This window comes from Lissotriton helveticus, chromosome 11 (assembly GCF_964261635.1).
Source record: "Lissotriton helveticus chromosome 11, aLisHel1.1, whole genome shotgun sequence".
NCBI lineage: Eukaryota > Metazoa > Chordata > Amphibia > Caudata > Salamandridae > Lissotriton > Lissotriton helveticus.
Window position 1 is genome coordinate 469,736,465 of NC_136072.1, and position 22,396 is coordinate 469,758,860.

The 22,396-nt window shown below is 43.7% G+C and overlaps 1 protein-coding gene across 1 annotated transcript in view; it reads left to right on the forward strand.

The window, feature by feature from the left end:
• MYO7B (myosin VIIB) overlaps positions 1-22,396 on the forward strand; it is a 1,196,498-nt gene that overhangs the window by 1,050,895 nt on the left and 123,207 nt on the right. Inside the window, exons 43-44 of the mRNA XM_078666047.1 lie at positions 6,639-6,745; positions 13,932-14,117. Of these exons, the coding sequence (XP_078522173.1) occupies positions 6,639-6,745; positions 13,932-14,117 (293 nt within the window). The remainder of the gene's footprint in view (positions 1-6,638; positions 6,746-13,931; positions 14,118-22,396) is intronic.

Here is a 22,396-nt window from a genome sequence, read left to right on the forward strand (position 1 = left end):
GGAAAAGAGATGGCCGTCAGAGATAAAGTCACTGGCTGTGTTCAGGGACCTATCATGCCAGCTACGCCGGTCTGCAGCTCAATATGTGCCTGGGTAATGGGGGAGGTTTTGTAGTGGGAACCCCCGAACCTTAAGGAGGGACATGGCATTTTAGAAAACGCATTCTGGTGATGCATTTGTGGGCAACTTGCACTTGTGTCTGTTGTAAGTCGAGGGAGTAGGAAGCCATGAATGGCGGCAGCAATGAGGGGCTGTGAGCCACGACATGTTTCTTCCAGATTGTGGTTTGCCAACCACCTAGCAACCAATTGCAATTTTTCTGCCAGGAAGTAGATTTCAAATGCAACCAAACCACCCTCTCTGGTGGGCAATTGTAATTTTTTCAGGGTACCCATGGCGGCCATAACCCCATATAAGTTCTGTTAACAGTGAAACCAGTTCCTGAAAGAAACTACAGGGGGATACCACTGGAAGAGTGGTAAAATAATACAGAAGTCTTGGTAAGATCATCATCTGTGATAAAGCATTCTTCCTTGTTGTAGCAAGGGGTAATTTCTTCCAGCAGAGTACAAGGTTCTTCAATGCTGTTAGAGCGGGTTGCAAATTGCCATTGAGAAGGTCAGTTGGAGAATGGTACAGGCAAATTCCTAGATACCAAACTGCAGAAGTACGCCAGGTAAGGGGGGCTCCACCCAGATAGATCTCCTGCAGTGACAGTTCGGTACGAAGCAGGTAACCAGAGATTTTGTTCCAGTTGACCGCTATGTGCATCGTGGAGATACAATAGGAGATCATTGGCGTATAGCAACACTGTATGTGTACAGTCAGCAAGGGGAATGACCCAATGTTGACCGGATGGCAAGTGGCTCCATTGCCATCGTGAATAAAAGGGGCAAGAGAGGGTACCCCTGCAGGGGGCCATGCTCAACCGAGAAAGTGGCAGGGATGGAAAGATCCAGCTGGACCTGTGAGAGAGGCTTTGTATATAGCAGTCACGTATAGGCCAGAAGGCGTTCACCTTTACCCATCTGTGTAAGAGCATAACACAAGTAATTCCAGTCCAGTGAATTGAATGCTTCCTTCTTTCCACCCTTCATTCTTTTTTCGTTTCTTGTCTTATTTCTTTTGCTTTTTTGTCTTTTTTCTTTTTCTTTCCTTCTTTCTACATTTTTTCTAATTCCTTCTTTCTTGCCTGCTTTCTTTCCTGTTTGCTTTCCTTCTTGCTTTCCTTTCTTCCTTTTTCTTTGTTTCTTTGTTTCTTTCTTTCTCAAAGGCAATAGTCTTGCATCCAATGCCAGATTGATTCACTTTTTTAGGTTTGTGTTAGCCAAGACCTTTTGATTTTTACAAAAAATAACTTAGTTACTTCAGCCAGACTTCATCCATTAGTCTGTGGTTGGTGTCCTTCACATTTTTCTTTCCCCAACTCCAGCATGCAATAAGGTGTAAAAACCATGACAAAACAAAAAAAGAATTGCCATGAGGCTGGTGGCCAGGGCTAGACTGATTGGTTGGCCAATAATTCTTATATTAGCAGTCAAGCTCCTCATCAGTATCCTCAGGGAATACTACCAGCAATGGGATATTTATTTGACTACAGGAAAATAATACTTTCAAAGTATGAAGGCAACATCCTGCTCTTGATTAAAGATCTTACCTATAACCCAAATCCTATTAATAATGAAATTGTGGCAGTTGGGGGAAAGTCTGGGCTCAACATTATCCAGTCAAACTCAGTGATGATACCTCTCACTATGAACCACCCTCCCATCTCCCCTCACAGTGCTCCAATATGCCTTTACATGGCAAGTAGAACCCACCCTTAACCTAGGCATCCGGTATCACTTAGGGATGGTTGTCAGTATGAGGGAAAATTATGGAAATTGCATGGCTACCATTTAAAGTTGCAGGCAGAATATTCCTCACAAAAATGGTAGCACTCTCTAAGCAATTATATATTTTCCAAAATATTACATTACCACTCACCAAAGTATTCTCTGTGAAAATTAATTCGCTGCCGATTGGTTGAGCAACCATTTATCCCAAAACACACAGCTGATGTGACTAAGTACCTGCTGACTAAAGAACAAAGATGGGTACTTAAATTGAAGACACACAAAGGTGGCCTGAACGATGATATTCCTTGGTCTGCTTTGTGATTCAGCCCACGGCAACAGAGAAGGGCCCCAGTATGTCATTTCTCCTGTCTGGACACTCTACCTTTGAGAGGCTGTTCTATGTGCTAGTTATTGCTTTAGAGATGATGAAGGTACTGACATCATTTCCTTGCCCGTACTTTCTCTCCTCTTTGAATATTGACTAGCTGGGCGGAGTGACAGCGCCTTGCCGAGTTTGTCCATCTTGACCACATCCTGACCACATCTGGGACATAGTCCCGATGTCTCCGCTATTCCCTTTTTGCCTAACTCTGATTATACCATACTTTATTACAGCGAGATTCACAGAAAGTTGTGTCTGGGTATTTTTTCTGGTTTTAGAGCTTATGGAATTAGGCATGCACTGTTCGCTGCCTTGCGCGGCTATTCTCAGCCTTTTTGACCCGCCGGTCAAATTTACCTTTGACCGTCTGATCCGGTGTCACTGATTTAAAGCTACGCATTTTTTCCATTACCAGTAATACAGGACTGCATTTGTGTATTCCCCTAGCCTTTTTATCCCCCACTGTACTTTGCTCGCATTGTGTTTACATTCGCGTTGACAATATGTCTACCCTCGTCGCTATGACTACCAAGCGTCTGATCGGCCAATGATCTCTCCCGGCCTTCAGTGTAACAGCCTATGATAACGCAGGCTTGTCCGATTTTGTACCAATCATACGGGTCTGCTTAGCGCCTCACGTGACTTCACGTGACCTCGCGACGAATAGCAGCGCGGCTTTTTAACAACCGCTACCTTGCCTCTCGTTACCTCCCCAGTCGGCCAGGACGCCGGCCCGGAGTACCGACGGAGAGGTAAGAGAAGCCTTTAGTTCTTCTTCGCACTATGCTGCGCTTTTCCAACAAACTGTATCCCTCTTTAAACGGAGTCTCGGCTCCGCGACTGCTGGGTACTAAAATATTCTTTTGAAAGAGACCGACACCATTCCTTGTCGGCTATTGGTAACAGGTAGTGCTCTGTCCCTGTATGTGCGCATTGTGTTTTTTACGTGTGTTTCACATGTTTTCTAGAGCGGTGCTTCATCTTCCCCATAGCCGCTGCCAGGTGGGGTGAGGTCAGTCCACCTTACAGATCGAGGTAAGGACTGAAAGACATTTGGCGTACGAAATTTTCTTTCCAAATAACTTAAAACCGGGCCATATTAGTATTGAGTGCCTGCATGTCAATACTCTCAGTGTGATGTAACGTTTGATCCACATAAAGTGGACTTTCTGGTCAGCCCATTAGATCAAGACAGCTATACTTAACCCTTTTCTTTTCCTTAGTGATCAACACAGACTGTAAGGGCATCTGGAGCATTCAGGTGACTTTATGCACTTGTTTTTGTTATCCCGGTGTCACCTTTCACTTTATTTAGTTCACTTGGTGCAGTAGTTTTAATTGTATATTTGGTCCTGATGAATGCAAGGATACAATAGTTCCAGAATTGCAGAAACTAGTTGACCTTTTATACCTCAAGCGGTCTACATTATGAGACAGCCTTAGGTTGCATTGATTTTTAACTTTGGTATGTGAGGCACACACCGAATAAACTTGTTGTCAAGTGCCTTTTTCAAACCAATTTTAACACACTCTCTTTTGGTTTTCTCACTCCTTCACTCTTTCTAGCACTGCACACCCCAGTCCCATGTCTTTGGCCACTCATAAACACCGAGTGGTATACCACACTGTCATTGCCTATACCTTGTGAGGAACCCCCTTACCACCGGGTTGACCTCTAAGTGTGGCACCGAGCTTCTCAGACGGGTGGTACGGATAAAATCCCAAATGATGAAGGGCGGATTCGTATGGTGACTGATGGGTATTTTTCTCATCCTGCTGAGAATTTTCTGTGACGCATCCCTTTGGTTTTTAGGGATTGGTTGGCTCTCTATTTCTTTTGGGCACACCTTTTTGAGACCCTCTGGTACCTTTGTTGTTTATAGGCTTTCGTGGGGATTGTATCCAGAGCGTGGTCTGTAAACTTCCCCTAGGTCCCCCCCTACCGTAGTGTTTTTGTGGTTTGTACCAGTGGCCATGCCAGAATAGTCTGGCATAAGCTGCATTCACCCGACAATTACTGTGAATTTGCCACTTCTAATTTTGACGTTTTTATGTTGTAGCGCATAATCAATTCTCTCATCACTGTCTGCACAATATGAGACTGCCCCCAAATAGGGACCTTGACGTTGGATTGACTGGCCCTACACCACCATACACTAGTACTTTGTTGCAACCAGGACAACCCAATTATGAGGTCTCTACAATTAAGTTTAGTGGATGAACTTGGTCTAGGCTGGCTGTGATGACTGGGTTGACAGAGTTGTACTCACCTCTCCTATCATTACTTAAATATCCATGCCTAAAATTGATCTCTGAAGGTGGTATAATCAGACTGCTGCGGAACAGATGTTTGTTTACACTGGGAGGCCTATATACTGAAAATCACTTCTTGTTGCAAGAGAAATTCCAGAGTGAATCTGCCCCATATCCTATAATTGTATGAACACACCTATGTACACTGCATTCTATGAAAGAGCTCTGCCCCACAATACCTGATAGGCCTCCCGAGTGGGGCACACTTACTATGGGTATAGTGAGCCCAGCCCACATAAGCTAGTCACACGAAAGTACAATTGTGTCATATCTGCTAGGAATGCTGATAGGTTGACTGTGAGGGACAAGTGGAAGCGCAACTTGCATCACGACATCATAGATGCGCAATCGCTGTTTTGTTGTCGCCATACTATTCCCACACTACCATGTTGCTTTTTGGCATGTCCACCAGCTCCACCGGCTAGAGGTGCGCTGCTCCAGACGCAGACTTCCTACATATTGCGTGGTCCTGTCTGACGATATACGAGTTCCATCAGGAGACTCTAAAAGATGAATTACAAAGTACCACGCTGTCCATGGATGTCACCCCTTTGATTACAATATTAGGCTATGATAAGGAAGTTCCAAAGTCCTATCGCAAAATAGTTGCTGTAGCATTATTATTAGCCAAACTTAGAGTGACCATGGACTTGAAAGGTAGCTCTCCCCCTCGAACTGTGCTAATTGCAGTAGCATCTGGTATCTGGGCAAAGTGGGGGGGGAGGGGGGAACCAAGGAAGGACAACAAAATAAAAATAAAAAAGTAGCTTACCTGCATCCACACTCCGATCTGGCTTTGACACTCCGATCTGGCTCTGTGTACTGCAGGCACAGGCTCCCAGAATCCGAAATCATGAAAGCAGCGTCAGGATTAGCCTGAGCGTGGTAGATGCGCTCTCCCAGGTAGACTAGGAGCCTGTGCCTGATCTCTCTAATCCAGCAATACAGCTGGGGTTGGAAAGAGCTTCAGTGCGCATGACGGTTTGGCCGTCCTGAGACGGCCCGCCAAACCGTCTGATTACAGTGCAATACACTCCTCCACCAGCCTGTCATCTCTGGCCCCACCGCCAAGCCTCAACTCCGACAGCTAAAATGAAACAATAATAAACAAGAGTTTATTATTGTTTTATTTTTAATTATTTTGGCTGCTGGCAGGAGGTGCGGGGGGCGATGCCCCTTTGCTATAGCGGAGAAGCTTCCGCTAGCTAATTGGTTACGAGTCTTGCCAACTTGCTTCTTCCATGCTGACACTCTTGGAAGTCTGCTGCCGGTGTAATCCCGACCTAGAGACATTTGTGCGTATATACTGGGCAAGAACTGATGAACAATAACACCTCAGGATAACTAATGATTGTAATGGACTGTGCTTTTGTTCTCGCTCTCTATCCCGATATATGAAATATAGCACTATGTAGGTATTTCTGATGTTCAGGATCCGTCATACCACTCTTGGATTGTGGTGCATAATGTTGTGTACTTGGTTCCATTGATTACATATTTCTAGCTGAGAATGTGCTCTGGTACTGTTTTTTTTGTTGCATGTAATGTTCAAAATGTAAAATAAAAGTTTAAAAAAGAAATTCACCTTTGCACTGTAGCATTAGATTTGTGGATATGCTTTTATTAGTACAGTTGTGTTAAAAAAAGTTTTGCTAAAACCATGACAAAACAAAATAAGCATCGACAAAGCCAAAAGATTGTCAGCTGCTGTGTAGGGGCAGAGGAGTAATGGATGAGCCATGCATAACATGGCTTCCCCTCCCTGACTCAAATGTGAAAAATAACTACCTTAAATGCCATCCTTAACCAGCCTCCACCACCTTGCCTGCCTTCCTTCTGACTCCTGCAGCTGTGCTTTCTGCTTCTAGGCACGCAGGGAGCCATGTTAGCCAATGTTAGCCTGGCCTGGAAGGCCTTTATGATATAACAACAATAGGTAACGAGTTTTGTTATCCACTGTGGCTGCTTACAGCAGTGAGTTACCAGATTCACAAACTGATATAAATGATAGAGGCTCTCTGTAAAGGCCATACATTACAAAGATATACTTATTGCAAACATCTTTATAAAACCTGAGTAGTTTGATAGTCGAATTGTTGTTACAGGAATGTCGAAGGCTGCAGACTACCAGTTGATCTTTATGAGGAAACTCTGGTTGAATGTTATTCCTGGGAAAGACCGAATGGCTGACTCCATCTTTCACTATCACCAGGTTAGTAAGAACTACCTGCCTGCGCATGACTGCTCAAAGAAAGAAATTTGTTTTATGGTGTTAGCGAGACATTATTGACGACATATCACTTCGATAATCCTTCTACTGGCACCATCCGTGGAAGCTCACACTTCAGGTGCCCTGTCAGTGCTGAATGACTATCATATTGTTTCCATCCTATAACCCTTATTTCACATTGCATGAGGATGCACCATCTTGCAGCTGGCCTGCACCAGGGCCAGTTGACTACTGCAGGAAGCTGACGTTGTATTTCAATGAGAGGGAAGATCTGACGGGAAGTGACACCATTCTCGGTTCATAAATGAGAAACATGGCATTGAAGGAGAAGGCCTACTTTGATGGTTTACAGTTGCACTGATCGGTACCGCGAGATGAGAGTTAACACTACCCTTGTCTTACAGCAAGGACAGCACCTCACTGAAACACAGTTTGAACGGTCAGTGTCCTACAACACTGACAAGACACAGCTGTCGGGAATCTCACATTCCTCGAGTCCTATGGCACTGAGAGTGCACTTGTAGTGGGAGCTGGTTTCACACTGCTGGAAACTATGAGACAATGCTATTTTGAAGCTTACATGTCGGACATCTAGGGTAGTGTAGCTGATGTTCTGCTTCTCTACTTACACAGCGTTGGAGCGGGCGCTCCGCTGTAAAACCACCCGTTGCCTCCTGCCAAGACTCTGCCCACAACTTTGTTTTCCTGACGCTGGTCCTGCCCTGTAGTCCCCCCGCTGCCGCGATTCCAACCAAGCGGCCGCCGAGCGGGGGACTACCTTTCCCAGAGGGCTTAGTGGCGGACACGGCAGGCACGCGCCAGGAGGCGCTTTAAATTGCCGTCATCGCCGGTGGAGCGGGTGTTCTGCTTCTCTACTTACACAGCGTTGGAGCGGGCGCTCCGCTGTAAAACCACTCGTTGCCTCCTGCCAAGACTCTGCCCACAACTTTGTTTTCCTGACGCTGGTCCTGCCCTGTAGTCCCCCCGCTGCCGCGAATCCAACCAAGCGGCCGCCGAGCGGGGGACTACCTTTCCCAGAGGGCTTAGTGGCGGACACGGCAGGCACGCGCCAGGAGGCGCTTTAAATTGCCATCATCGCCGGTGGAGCGGGTGTTCTGCTTCTCTACTTACACAGCGTTGGAGCGGGCGCTCCGCTGTAAAACCACTCGTTGCCTCCTGCCAAGACTCTGCCCACAACTTTGTTTTCCTGACGCTGGTCCTGCCCTGTAGTCCCCCCGCTGCCGCGATTCCAACCAAGTGGCCGCCGAGCGGGGGACTACCTTTCCCAGAGGGCTTAGTGGCGGACACGGCAGGCACGAGCCAGGAGGCGCTTTAAATTGCCGTCATCACCCGCATCGCGGGAGCGCGCGGGAGTGCGCCGGGCGAAGCCCGGGCCAAGAGCGGGCCCGTTCTAGACCGAACTAGACTGGGCTGGGCCACCCCCTGTGGTTTCTTCTTCAAGCAATATACACCTCGACGGATCAGGTACCCCAATTCTATTCAATTGCCACTGTTGCCGGTAGAACCTGTGTACTCCTCTAGGCAGAGCCCTAGATTCAACCACCATGACCCGAGAGACTAGAAGCAAGACAGCCAAGGCCAATGTTCTACCTACTGGCCCTATTGATCGGTTCATTACACGGACTTACGAAGTTATCAACCAAAGTATATCTCTTCTAGAGCGAAGGGTTTCATACGACCTCGCTATTGCTAGAAGGTCGTCATTGGGACCCATAGCTCTAGCCCAATCTCCCCTCAATCAACCACCAGATATACCTGTGTTAACACAATCACCAGTATTAATACAATCACTGCAATCACAGCCAATTGTCTCAGCAGAGATTCACTCAATCCCAAGATCAATAGATCTTTCTGTCTCGAATCTCTCACTAGACACAGATACCCTAGGGAATCTAGAAATTACACCCGACCTTCAGCTACTACAGTCCCAGGAACCAAGTACAAGTTCTCAGCACACGGGGGTTAAGGAGGGTGCAGTTCCTAAGCAGAAAAAAGACAAACCAAAAAACACCAAGGCTCCTCCCATTAACTCAGAAAGACCAAACTCTTCAAACATGCAGGGTTTATCAAACGCTCCAGATCAACATATAAATTTACCCCATATGACTGGAGATAACGTTGGGGAACTCTGTCGTCTCTGCAGTACAAATACACAACTCCTGGCAAGCTTTAGGGAAATCCTAAAACACCATCTTCAACCCCTAGAACGTAGCATTATGGCTATCGAAAAACAACTGGCAAAGTTGACTCAAAAACCATCTAGCCATCTTAGCATGAACCAACCTAATATAGGGGCTAGCAAGGGAATCTCTATAAGCTCCAGTGCTCAAGGCGGTTCGAAAAATGTCTGCGAATCTAAAACTTTAAACGCCCTAACACCTCAAACTACACAATCAAACGCTAAGAAGCCTAACACCTTCGCCCCCCCAATCCTAATCCCGGTAGTGCGCTAACAGATATAACCCCGACTAACTCCCTACCCCAACCAGTTCCCCCCCATTCTGTAACAATTCAGCCAAATTCTGCTAAAGGTCCTGTTCAGCCACAATTTCAGAGACCAATTCCATCTTTAATTCCCCGGCCCGCCACGTTAAATGTATTAGGTGATGGGAAAAGGGGGTATAAGTCTAGACGCCCGTTTCACCTTCCACGAGAAGCGTCCCCCTTTACCGTCATTCTAACAGGGGTCCCGGAACTCCCGGAAACCACGAAGGAACCATCCTGGTCCCTTCAAAACAAGGTTCTACAGTGGCTTAATATCAACAGGCCCACACAATCTGCCTACACTAGCAGAATATCCACAGTGCGCAGAGTATCGTGGATAGGCTCAGAACCTAAGAGCATACAGGGAGATTGCATAATAGTTAACTGCGAAGACCCGATAACTGTTGACCATATCTGTTCATGGCCAGCTCTAGCAAAGAGCGGGGGGATCGACGCTTATCGTCTTTCCTTTTTTTACCCCCCCAAACATATCAACCAATATAACAACCAAAATCCAATGGCTTCAAACTGGGAGCATTCACTGGAGAGGCCCTGGGACTATGAGGGTCCCTGGCTTACCCAGAGAAATATTAGCAGAGAATGGCAACCCCGGCCATGGCTTTCCAACAGAGAACAGGTTCCTCTAACGGGTTGGCAAGGTTTCCCTACAAGAAATAGGTACGACTGTCTAGAAATGGTCGATTGACCGTCAACCACCCCAAAGTGCAAGACTCAGCTTTGGAGGTCACCTATCCCTCCACTGCCTACAATGAAAGTGTCGGCAAATTTACCACCATATACAACCTTTCCACTTCCAAATACTATCAGTGCCCAACTTCCACTACCTGTATTTTGTCCCGCTGCCCGTACTGATCCTGCAGTGGCGGACTTTGAAATCCCTCTTGGTCAAATCCCTTTCTTGAACGAGGGCTCCAAGTCTCTTTTACCTATAGAGACCCGGATATGCCCTACTCAACCGAACCGCGACCGATAATGTAACCATAGTCCCCTTACAAAATCAAGTAGGTGACTCCCATCCATCCAACGATTTGTTCCTATCCGTCCTATATTGGAATATTGCTGGCCTTCGCTCTAAGACCAGCTTACAATCTTGGGCGGATATGACTAACCAGAATCATATCCTCTGTATCCAGGAGACCTGGCTAACGGTCCCCGCCCATCAAGTGGGTTTTAAAACTTTCTTCGTTGCAGCAACACAGGGTCTGCTCGGAAGACCTAAGGGTGGTTTAACTGTTTATGTAACTAACATCTTACCCCCTACACAAATTACTATCTTAAAAGAAGAAACGTGTTACCAAATTCTAAGTATTCACATTGAACACAGATTTATTTTCCTTCTGGTAAATCTATACAACAATCTCGCACCCACTGACTGTGAGCAGACAATGAACGAAATTACCATCTGCCTACAGTCACAGCTGAACAAACCATCGTCTCTCCCTCTTTACATCATATGGGGAGGCAATTTCAATATCCCACTCTGCCCTAACCATAGAAATGGAAACTGTGGACTGAATGACGAGGTCGATCTCCCCTGGCCCATTTTGCTCATAGCTCCAATGGGAACTCTCTGAACGAGAGTCTCGCCACGCTGGAATTAGAATATGCGAATCAGCTGGTTCACCCCAAAGTCAACTTCTCCACAACATTTCATGGTAGGGGTCTGTCTAGCACAATCGACTTTATCCTTTGCTCACAGAACCTAAAGGGCCAACTGGCAAAATTTTCTACAGGTACAGATAGCTCCAGCGATCACTACCCAAATAGAATTACATTGCAATTACAAACAGTGTCACTTCATACAAATGCCAGAAGCCTACTAACCCAGGAATCATTAAGTATGGACAAACTGAAAGGGTTTACAGTGAAATGGGCCAAAATAGATCCCGATTCAGTAACTCAGAAAGTTCTTAAAAAAGCTATCGGTTCTGTCAACGACTGCCTAGATCCCTGCTCATCCCCTCAAACGGTCTTGGCCAGTTTCGGCAGGATTCTGGGAACGATAAAAGAGGAACTAACGCGTACCACCGTCCGGAAACCCTCGGCCGAGGGCTGGTTTAACTCCGGGTGTCGGAAAGCTCTTTCAAACCTTAAGATAGCTCTCTAGACCACCCCGAGGTACCGCCTAGAGATAGCAAGACTAAGAAAACTCTATAAGGCCGAAAGGGTCAAGCAAACGAAAGACATCAAAGCCAATCTGTGGTCACAACTTCACCTTAGCTGTCGAACAAGGGACAGTGGACACTTCTGGCGTGTGGTAAAATCTCCCTTTTTGTCAAACTCGTCGTCTACTCAACATCTCGACGTTGCAATTACAGCAGAAGAATGGGTTTCTCACTTTTCAAGAATTTTCGGAGAACCCACAACTAATCCAATCGAGGAAAGCCCTATCACCATTTCTACAATGAACTTAAATATCTTCCCATTAAACATCCGCTTTGAGCATGGAGAGGTGATTAGGGCCCTAAAAATGTCGAAACCAGGTAAGGCCCCCGGTCCAGGCGGGGTGCCGGTGGACATTTTCACTCACAACATCGAGCTATGGTCCCCGCTACTCACCCAGGTTCTGACCGCGACAACAACCTTGGGCCTTATTGACTCCTGGTCTACATCCATCCTCCTTCCCATCTTCAAAAAAGGTGACAGGAACGATCCGGTCTGCTACAGACCCATTTCCCTCCTGGACTCCCTGGGTAAGGTAGCGGGACGTTTGCTGCTGGAGCGTCTTCAAGAGTGGGCACATACTAACAACACCTTGACCGACCTCCAATATGGGTTCCAGGAGGGTCTTGGGACTGTAGAACAGGCCCTGAACCTTGCTCTCTTGATAGGGAAGTATGTAAATGCAAAAAAAGGCCACTTATTTCTAGTATATGTCGACCTCAGTGCGGCATTTGACTGCGTACAGCATTCGAAACTCTGGGCCCTCCTCGGAGAAATGGGCGTTGATCCTCCTCTGATAGCTTTCTTGCGCGAACTTTACTCTGACGCAACTGCAAAAGTCAGATATGGAACCAGTGGAGAACTTACCCCCTCGTTCAAAATTACGAAAGGAGTCAGACAGGGCTGTGTACTGGCTCCCTTCTTGTTCAATCTGTACACAAACGGCTTGGAGGCAGCCATGTTAGAAGGGAGCCAGGATCTTCCACAAATCAAACATCGCCCTATACCTACGTTGCTATATGCCGATGACTCAGTTATTTTTGCCAGGACGCTGATTCAATTACAAGCACAGCTAAACAAATATTGTGCTTTTATGGATTCCCTTGGCCTTAAGGTCAATATAAAAAAGACATTCGTCATGCACCTTGGCCCGAAAATAAGAAACCCTAAATCCATCTTCGTTGATAAAACCAAACTTGAAAGAACTCGTGTCTATCCCTATTTGGGCATCCCGGTGGACGATTCCCTGAGTTGGCGGCAGGCCATGACAAGCAAAAAACTGCTTTTCATGAGAGCGAAGGCAGCCCTAGTTTCCTTTTCAAGGAAACTGGGGAAACCTGCACCCCCTGAACTTCTCGCAATTTATTATGCTAAATGCCACAGTGTGGCAACGTATGGTGCAGGGCTATGGGGTTATGGTCCGATAAATTCACTCCAAACGATCGAGAACGAGTTTGCTAAATATCTGTTGGCCCTACCCCAAAGTGCCCCAACCTATGCCTCGTTAACCGAATTAGGCATGGATTTTATCACAGACACCATCCGCTGCCAACCTGTGCTTCAGTGGCACCGTATCTGGACAAAAGAGGAGTGCCACCTAATGCGTTCTATAATCTCAGACTGTACAGCCCTTGTCAACTGGGAAAAAATACCTTGGCTAGAATATATCAGGAACCTTTGCCTGGATATGGATCGCACCAATTTCTTCAACGATCCAACGAGCATGAGTGATATCTCAAGAAAAGATCTCAAAAAGCTGTGTTTGTCCCATTTTAGAGCCCTTCGAAGTGCAGCAGAACTGGTAAAAGCTACAAACTCACAAGTTATCGCCGTACAGACTCATTTGGGCATACAACCATATTTGACCTTCCCTCTGAATAATTATGAAAAGTACCTTCTTACAAGATTTCGTTTTAATTCTTTTTTCCGGCTTGTGACTTTTCCAAATGTCCAAAACTGGTCCCCTGTTATTATTCCTTGTCCCTGTGATGATGTTTCCCCCCAATCAACAATACATATTTTATTTTTCTGTAAATTTTATGTTTTCCCAAGGAAGGTCTGGATTATGCCCTTACTAAGATCAAGCGGCTTAAGAACCTGTCGTCTTGCTTTTTCAAACTTGCAATGCCTGAATTCTCCTACTACAGCAAAGTATGTAGCTAATTTTTTTAAATCCTGCATCAAATATCGACGTCACTATGAGTAATTTACATTTTAGCTTATGTTTTTATTCTCCTTTTAATATGATTGATTAACTCCTTACACGTCTTTTAAACATGTATAATTGTAACGCTTTTTTCTCTGTACTTTTTATGGTTGCAATAATATGTGGCAATCGAATAAAAGATTATGAAACTGAAACTGAAACTGTAGCTGATGTTTCTTCAAAGGTAGAAGGAAAGTAAATGAGTGATTATTTTGACTGGTGATAAGGTATTGCTGTGTGGCCAGTACTTCATGATAAAGGTTTATCTTGCAGGAGCTTCCCAAGTACCTAAAAGGGTATCACAAGTGTTCGCCTGAGGATGCGGGGACTCTGGCTGGCCTCATCTATAAGATCAAACATGACAATGACAGATCACAACTGGTGCTTATCCCTAAGTTCCTGAAAGATCTCATTCCAGAGAACATGCTAAAACTTATGTCTCCTGAGGAGTGGCGAAAGGTAAGTGCAACTATTCATCAAAGCTCCAAGTAATTATTTCATTTTAATTTATAACTCTTTCTAAACATTCACAAAGTTTAAGGCAATATTGTTGAACCAGCTCACATTTTTCTTCTTTGATCCCAATGTGCACCATCTGTACAAAATGCTTGCTTTAAGCTTACCTTGAAGTATATTACTTAAGTATAAATGGACCCTTGTAAAAGGGGTCGTACTTACAGGCTTCAAACATCCCTGCTTAAACATGCATTGGCAAAGCCAATTGGTCTGGCCATTACAAACTAGTGTGATGGTTACTTTTCTAATGCAAGCTTATGCCACACAAAAAAAAAGATCATGCTTCCACCTAGATGTCATGCCATATGCGTGCAATAACAATTTTACATTTAAAAAAAATTAACCATCGCAAACATCCTTAATTGAACAGTATGGGTGCTTTCTCAAAAGCAAATATACTTAGAACATGTATCAAAACGAATTTTAGGTTTAATTTACATCACAAGAAATCCTTGTTAGCTTCAAGAAAAGGTATGTTAGAAATAGGGTCTCTAGTACACAGAGGTTTGCACCCTGTCCAAGTAGGGACCACAATCCTAGTCAGGGTAAGCCAGATGCACAACCTAAATTAACCTGTACTCACCCTCTGCTAGCTTGACACAGAGCAGTGAGGCTTAACTTAAGAGGCAATGTGTAAGGTATTTGTGCAACTCTTACATTATAGTAACACAGTGAGAACTCCACAAAAAGACTATACACCAGTTTAGAAAAGTAGAGAGTATTTATCTGAGTAAAACAAGACCAAAACAACAAACATCCAATAAGTAAAACTTGAGATATAAATTTCTAAATAATAAACTGCAATATAGTGCTTAAAAGTCAATAGCGCTAAAAGGTTACTTGAGGTTGCACTAAACTGAGGAAAATCCAACGTTTCAGGCCAACAGCGATGGAGGGCAGGCCGGCTACAGGAACCACGCAGGGGCTGCTTAAAAAGTACTTTGGATGGAGCAAGCTTCGGAGTCGCAGACTCGATGCACCCGTCCTAATTGACACATTTGGGTCGATGCCCCGAAGTCGAGCCTCGCAGTCGGGTTCCACGTTATCATTACACCCCTTATGACGCAGGCGCTACATCAATGAGCCTTGCATCTATGTCTTTGGATTGGCGCTGCGTTGGGGCCGAAACTCGCAGTTGGGTTTCGCATTGTGATCCAGCCGTGCAGGAATGTTGTCAGATTGGCTCTACATCGGCGTCGGATGGCACTGCATAATGGCACAGAGACTGGCTTAATAGAGCTAAAAAATAAATGTCTGTGAGTGCAAGATGAAATTAACTTATGATACAGCTAGATCTGTCAGTTGTTATTGAATTTAGTTGGACAGCAAACTCTCCTAGGTAACGTATGCCAAGGCGACTACATGAAGGTTGACCAATTATATTTCCCCAGGATTGGCTAAACTGACAACTTTTCATTAGAGGCTGATGCTTCATTGGAAGGCCACATATCTACTGTGTGCTTATTGCAGGACCGGAGGGTCTAAAGTGTGCACTGCTCCTGATGTCGGAGCCCTCACAATAAAGTCCTGCGACTGTGTTGAAACCTTAATATGAGGATTACGTGGTCCAATGACTCAAAGCACCAATCTATCTGCTTGTGAATACTTTGTTCATCTATAGTGCTTTATGAGGTGTAGTGCTTTCTGGGATCCCATTTCATAAGGCCTGTGGTGAGTGTGCATATTTACTTCACAATGACAGTAGGTAACACAGACCTTGAGATTGGCTGTTGCAAAGACACTGCCTGTTGCCTAGGGGAAATATTGTGTCCATATGTGTACTGATTTCTGAAACAATGATGTGCCTGCCTGCTGCAGCTTTACTTAAATAAGGCCTCTCAAGAATTACAGTGAAGTGAAAGGAACTGTGAAGAAAGAAAACATAAAAAGGCACATTCAAATCTCAGGAACCCTTGATGAAAAACTAGCGGGAGGAATAGCAAACCTACAGAGCTCCCTCTGAAAGAGAAGCATATGATATGTCTCAGTTACTGAAAGTGATATACAATTCTTTTTTAATATGAAATTGAAGTATAGGCATGCAAGTTTGATCTTTTTACCATTACAGAAACGCTGCTAAGATAGAATTAAGGAACTACAGACTACAGTGACCAAATAACTATGGATTTCAGAAATGATGCTATCAGTCCAGTCTCAAATCACAACACACCTCTTTGACCTCTACATCAGGTTGCTTCATGTGTAGAACCATGGTTGCCTAACTCTCTGCATGGAGAAAACTGCAGGGCTGGACAGACTGGGCTGGCTGGAAGTGAAAAATCCAATGACAAGGGACATTTCTCTGTTGCTTTCAATCTCTAGCAGCCCAAACCAGGGTAAGGCAGCAGGCCCTGCCTCTAAGATCGTCTCTTACACCACCTTCTCTTGAATGAGGTGGCTGAGGGCCCGATTCACAGAACTAACTTAAGACAAAATCCTAAACTTACTACCATTTTGGTATTCACAGAAGGCACTTACTCATTTTGGTATTCACAGAAGGCACTTACTCATTTCGGTATTCACAGAAGTTAGGAGTCCTAACTTTAGGACTCCTAAATGCCTTCTGTGAATACCGAAAGTCTTAAAATTAGGATTTTTCTCAGTTTAGTAGTAGTAAAGTTAGGACTCCTAACTTTAGAACTCCTAAATGCCTTCTGTGAATACCGAAAGTCTTAAAAATAGGATTTTTCTCCATTTAGTAGTAGTAAAGTTAGGATTTCTAACTTTCGGACTCTTAAATGCCTTCTGTGAATACCAAAAGTCTTAAAATTAGGATTTTTCTCAATTTAGTAGTAGTAAAGTTAGGACTCCTAACTTTAGAACTCCTAAATGCCTTCTGTGAATACCGAAAGTCTTAAAAATAGGATTTTTCTCAATTTTGTAGTAGTAAAGTTAGGACTCCTAACTTTCGGACTCTTAAATGCCTTCTGTGAATACCAAAAGTCTTAAAATTAGGATTTTTCTCAATTTAGTAGTAGTAAAGTTAGGACTCCTAACTTTAGAACTCCTAAATGCCTTCTGTGAATACCGAAAGTCTTAAAAATAGGATTTTTCTCAATTTAGTAGTAGTAAAGTTAGGACTCCTAACTTTCAGACTCCTAAATGCCTTCTGTGAATACCGAAAGTCTTAAAATGAGGACTTTTCTCAACTTTACTACTACTAAACTGAGAAAAATCCTAATTTTAAGACTTTCGGTATTCACAGAAGGCATTTAAGAGTCCGAAAGTTAGGAGTCCTAACTTTACTACTACTAAATTGAGAAAAATCCTATTTTTAAGACTTTCGGTATTCACAGAAGGCATTTAGGAGTTCTAAAGTTAGGAGTCTTAACTTTACTACAACTAAACTGAGAAAAATCCTAATTTTAAGACTTTCCGTATTCACAGAAGACATTTAGGAGTCCTAAAGTTAGTACTCCTAACTTCTGTGAATACCGAAAAGAGTAAGTGTCTTCTGTGAATACCAAAATGAGTAAGTGCCTTCTGTGAATACGAAAATGGTAGTAAGTTTAGGATTTTGTCTTAAGTTAGTTCTGTGAATCGGGCCCAATAATCACTGGAGTTCACCAGCCCGGAACCGACCGGTTCTTAATATTATTTGCTGAATGGACTCTTCATCTCATGTTACTGATGTTGATGCCTGGGGAGGATGTGGGTCACAGCGGTATCGATTTGCACTGTCTGTTCACCGAGCTGCACAATAGTATGCAGAATCAGTCTCCTATACTATGTGCTGTACTGACACCCATTGCATTAGAGCCACAGGCAATTATATATGTCGCCTATGCCTAAAGATAGCTCTGACAAAGTGATTTTGCAAGCTGCAGGGGATGTGTGCCAGGGATCCAGCCCTTCCAGTAGATCTCTTTTGGCTCTAGACTCCTGGAAATAGCCTGTGAGTCTGTGGAGCGAAGCGACTAGTTATGGGTCGTACTAACCAACCTGTGGGCTATGACACAGGACGTGTCAGTCTAGAGATTGCACAGATCATCTATCACAGACCCTAATAGGATAATATTGGGTGGACCTCCCACTTGATTCCTTTGTGAGAAGTCAGAGAGCACAATGATAGTGTATCTATCATTCAAATCTTTAATACGGACTACTCTAGGTTGCAACAAAGACAATGATTTATTGAAATGCAAATTACATCATTAACAGAGCTGAATAATTAAAAAGAGAATTCAGACACGACACTTAACATAAAAAAAAACACGATAGCACAAACCTGTCTTATTTTCTGCAATCTTGTGAAAAAGTACTTAGTCCCGAGTGACTTAACAAAGGAATCATGTCTAGTGCTCATCCTTCAGAATGCCAACCAGCATAAGGATTCTCCTCTCTCGCTACAAACTAAAATGTGGGCTTTTACAGTGATGCATTGGATCAAAAATGTGTGAACAACCAGTAAAAGTCATAAACTCATGAACAGACAATACCTACTTCCTAAGGTGTTCATGCGAGTAAAGTGTGAGAACTGTAGTTGTCTGAGGCACAGTACTAACAATAAGAATTCTGTTTCCATGATGGCTTATACACAGTATTGCTAAACAAAGCATCAATAACCAAACATAACAACTAATCAAGCATAGTAAAAATATTAGAAACCTACAGGTTTTTACAATATAAGAAATAATTCAATAAAACCCATATTTTGATATTCCACTAAAGGCAGAGGGCAAAGGTCATAACTCACAACTACTGGATTAAAAATAAAAATCTGTAACATAGGGAAGGATTCCTCTTGGGCAAGATACAATTAATTCGCTGTTGGTTGGTCAATTTTAGGATAACTTGCTCATTAATTAACAAATCAGGTACCAGGCTATTATTATTAATTAAGTTACTTTTATCACAGGGCTTATTACTCTGTATAGTCTCCCTGCTTTACGGATCTTTGCAAGATAGGGTTTAGGAGCATGAGATAATAGGGAAAATGTATACAGAGATTTATTAGATGGTTTGTTGTTATACCTGTGGTGTAGAATTCCTCACAAGATATAATGCTATAATGATTTTTAGGGGTGGTAATGTAATCTAGATCTCTTATCAAGCATGTACCTCAGGACCGTAACCCATGCTGGAAGAACTGGGATCAATAGGGTACCTTGTTTTATATAGTGGCACTGAGAACTATCCAAATCTTTTCGAAAGATTTTTCTCCCTTATTAATTTTCGAATAACACTCTGCTGTTGTAATAGCCCACTAGCTACTACGGTTGTACACCAAACGTTCTCCTGAAGTCACTGATGGGTTATTTTTACACCTACTAGTTGGAGCGAGCCTGATAGTTGCTCAATCATGAAAGATTGAAGGACCCACACCTCTAAATGTGTGATAGATCATAAACAATATTTTGTTTTCTAGGGAGGAAATTATCTCTTCTCCAATAGGACTTCAAAACCTTTTAGGTGTTACCTACAACTTCTCACATCGGAACGTTCTAAAAATACATTTAAAAAAATCAAAAGTCATGAGCGTAAACCACCACAAGAAGACTAGTCACAGTTGGTACATGGAAGGTAAACGCCTGGACCAAGTAAGTTCCTACAAATACATGGGCGTACTCCTAGATAAAAACAATTCCTTCAAACCACAACTTGAATCTCTACGAAGGAAGGGAGTAATGACCTGCATGGCATTAAAGCCCCTGAAGAAATTGCTACCGGACTTAACACTTGGCCCCCTCTTAAAGGTCCTGGGTGCAAAATTGCAACCAGTAATCACCTACGGGAGCGAATCCATGACAGGAACGGATGCTGCTACCCTCGACTGTATAATCGCAACCTCCTACCGGGCGATATTTCAGCTCCCCAAATATGTTTCACCTGCACAAATAAGGCTGGAATTTGGAATCCAGAAACAGGAAATAGAAAGGCAGGGAGCTTTCTTAAAGAGTTGGCACAAAATCAGAGCTGGTGAGAGAGGGACCTTGAATATCCTCCTTTGGCTAGAGCTGACCCGCACTGGAAAATCACCAGTTAATGTCTACCTACAGAACTCTCTGCAAGCCCTCGGCCTGGCAGATGCCTAGAACACACCAATGGGCCATTTGGTTTTTAAAAAAATAGTAACAAAATCGACCAGGCTCATATCAGCTATAGAGGATAAGAACTTGGTTTCCAAGAGAGCTCACAGCTGGGTTGTACTTAACAACTACGATGTTCGAAAACCTCAGCCCTACCTCAAGGACGGATTCAAGCTCGAGACCAAAGAAAATGTTTTAAAACTACGGCTGGGAGTCGGCCCGATCAACCCGTTCAAGCCACCGTGGGAAAGAAGAGGGACCGATTACTTTTGCCGTTTTTGTTCAAAAGACCCTGAGACCTTGATTCACATTATATGCATATGCAAGAAGCTGGACGACATACGGAAAAGTCTGTTAAAACCACTATTTAAGCAGCATGGAGTAAGGTCCTGCAGACAGGCAGTGATACTGTGATTTAATCCTTCTTTATTGCAGCTAAACTGTCGCCGTACAAAATTCTTTGACTTGATAGCCCAGAGACTGAAAATGATTTGCTGCCAACAGCAGAGACCAACCGAGACTATAACAGACTCTGAACTGGCCGCTCCACCGGTTTTAACATTACGCAGTACATATAATGATCTCAGGAAGGCCTGCTATCCTGTGTCAGCAGTGCTATCTCAATCGGAATAATTTTATGTCTTTTAGCACCAATGCAAGGTTGTTTTTAATCTTATACTCACTTTAATTGTTTATTTAATGTAACTTTTTTAGATTTCAACCTGTAATGCTCTGAATGTAACGGTTTTAATTAATCATGCATAATAAATTACTTACTTACTTACTGTCCAGATTTAAAACGATAAGAATGTGAATTCTGGGTTGGGGAGCTTATAATGAGACCCCTCCACTCTGCAAAAGCGTCGACATGTTTCAGCCGGCAAAATTACTACCCCGGCTTTCTTCAGGACTCTCAACACTGTGATCCCTAGGTGCATACACTACCACCCTTTAAATCCAGGAGTGATGGGGAAGTCACCTCGCCGAGTCAGTGCTTGGTTGAAAAGTAATAGAGCCCCTTGCTCTTGGAGAGGAACCTATGGAATGGTTAAAAACAAGAAACAAGTGAAGTGCCATGTGATGTGCCCTTCGTACAACAAATAATAAAAATGCGGTGCATCAACCCCACAGACTTATCCCAACCAACTTCAATGCACGGGCACACCCACACAAACTTATACAGGGGGGCGCCTCACAGTATTATGACTCTTAAATTAGTCTAACTCGATCATGTATGCATAAGTCATAAATGTGTTGTTTTAAAAAAAGGATTTTTGAAGTGCAAACTCTCAATTTTTAAGAGATGACATTTCATGGGCGGCGCACGCTCAGAGACACCACGTATACCATCACCAGTCTACTCATAATGCTTACTGAGTTTATTAAAATTCTAAGCTCGAACTGGCGGGGGTGTGAGAACAGCTCCCTGTGATCACACTCTGTATAACGATAAAAATGAAGAAAGGTTAAACCAATATATTGGAAAAAGTAGACTACATGCAGATTAGATTAGAGGGGGGAACACCACATGGATGATTCCTTTTCCTCTGTCTTACATATCAAATTAAATGTGAACAGGACCCCCGTCTGCCTGAGCATGATTGAAGTCATGCCGATTTAAACCGCTGCTTCAAGTAACCGTTGAAAATGTTTACAAAGAGACGGTTTACAAAAGCTACAGATCTCATATCCCCCAGATTGGCGCCCCTTTCTTGCTCTCTGACTTCACTTACTGTCTGCAAGGTCAGCTGTCACTCGACATAGTTTGTCTCTTCCTGGGCCGCGTAGAACTGATTAGGGGTGTGTCCCGGGCTCCCATTGAATGGGTCTAACTCCGCCCATCCTTGTGTCCTAAACCGCGTGACCTGCGTCCACCGACAATGTCGGACAACTAGAACGCTCGTGGGGTTCTAACCCTTATGTGCACAGTGCTGGTGTCATCGAAAGTAATTATAAGAGACGGTAAACCATCAGGCTGATAAAAAAAAGGATATGTATTTTAAAAAAATATTATCGGTAAGACCATGACAACACATCGAAATAATCGACCTGATTATATCGATCTGTTTATGTGTGTTTGAAGAATTTACTCCTTTTATGTAAAGTACTTATTAAAACATGATGCATGAAGGCATAAGGGCACATCTGCTACATCTAAATACATGTGTAAATGTTGTATGGAGCGTGAAGAAT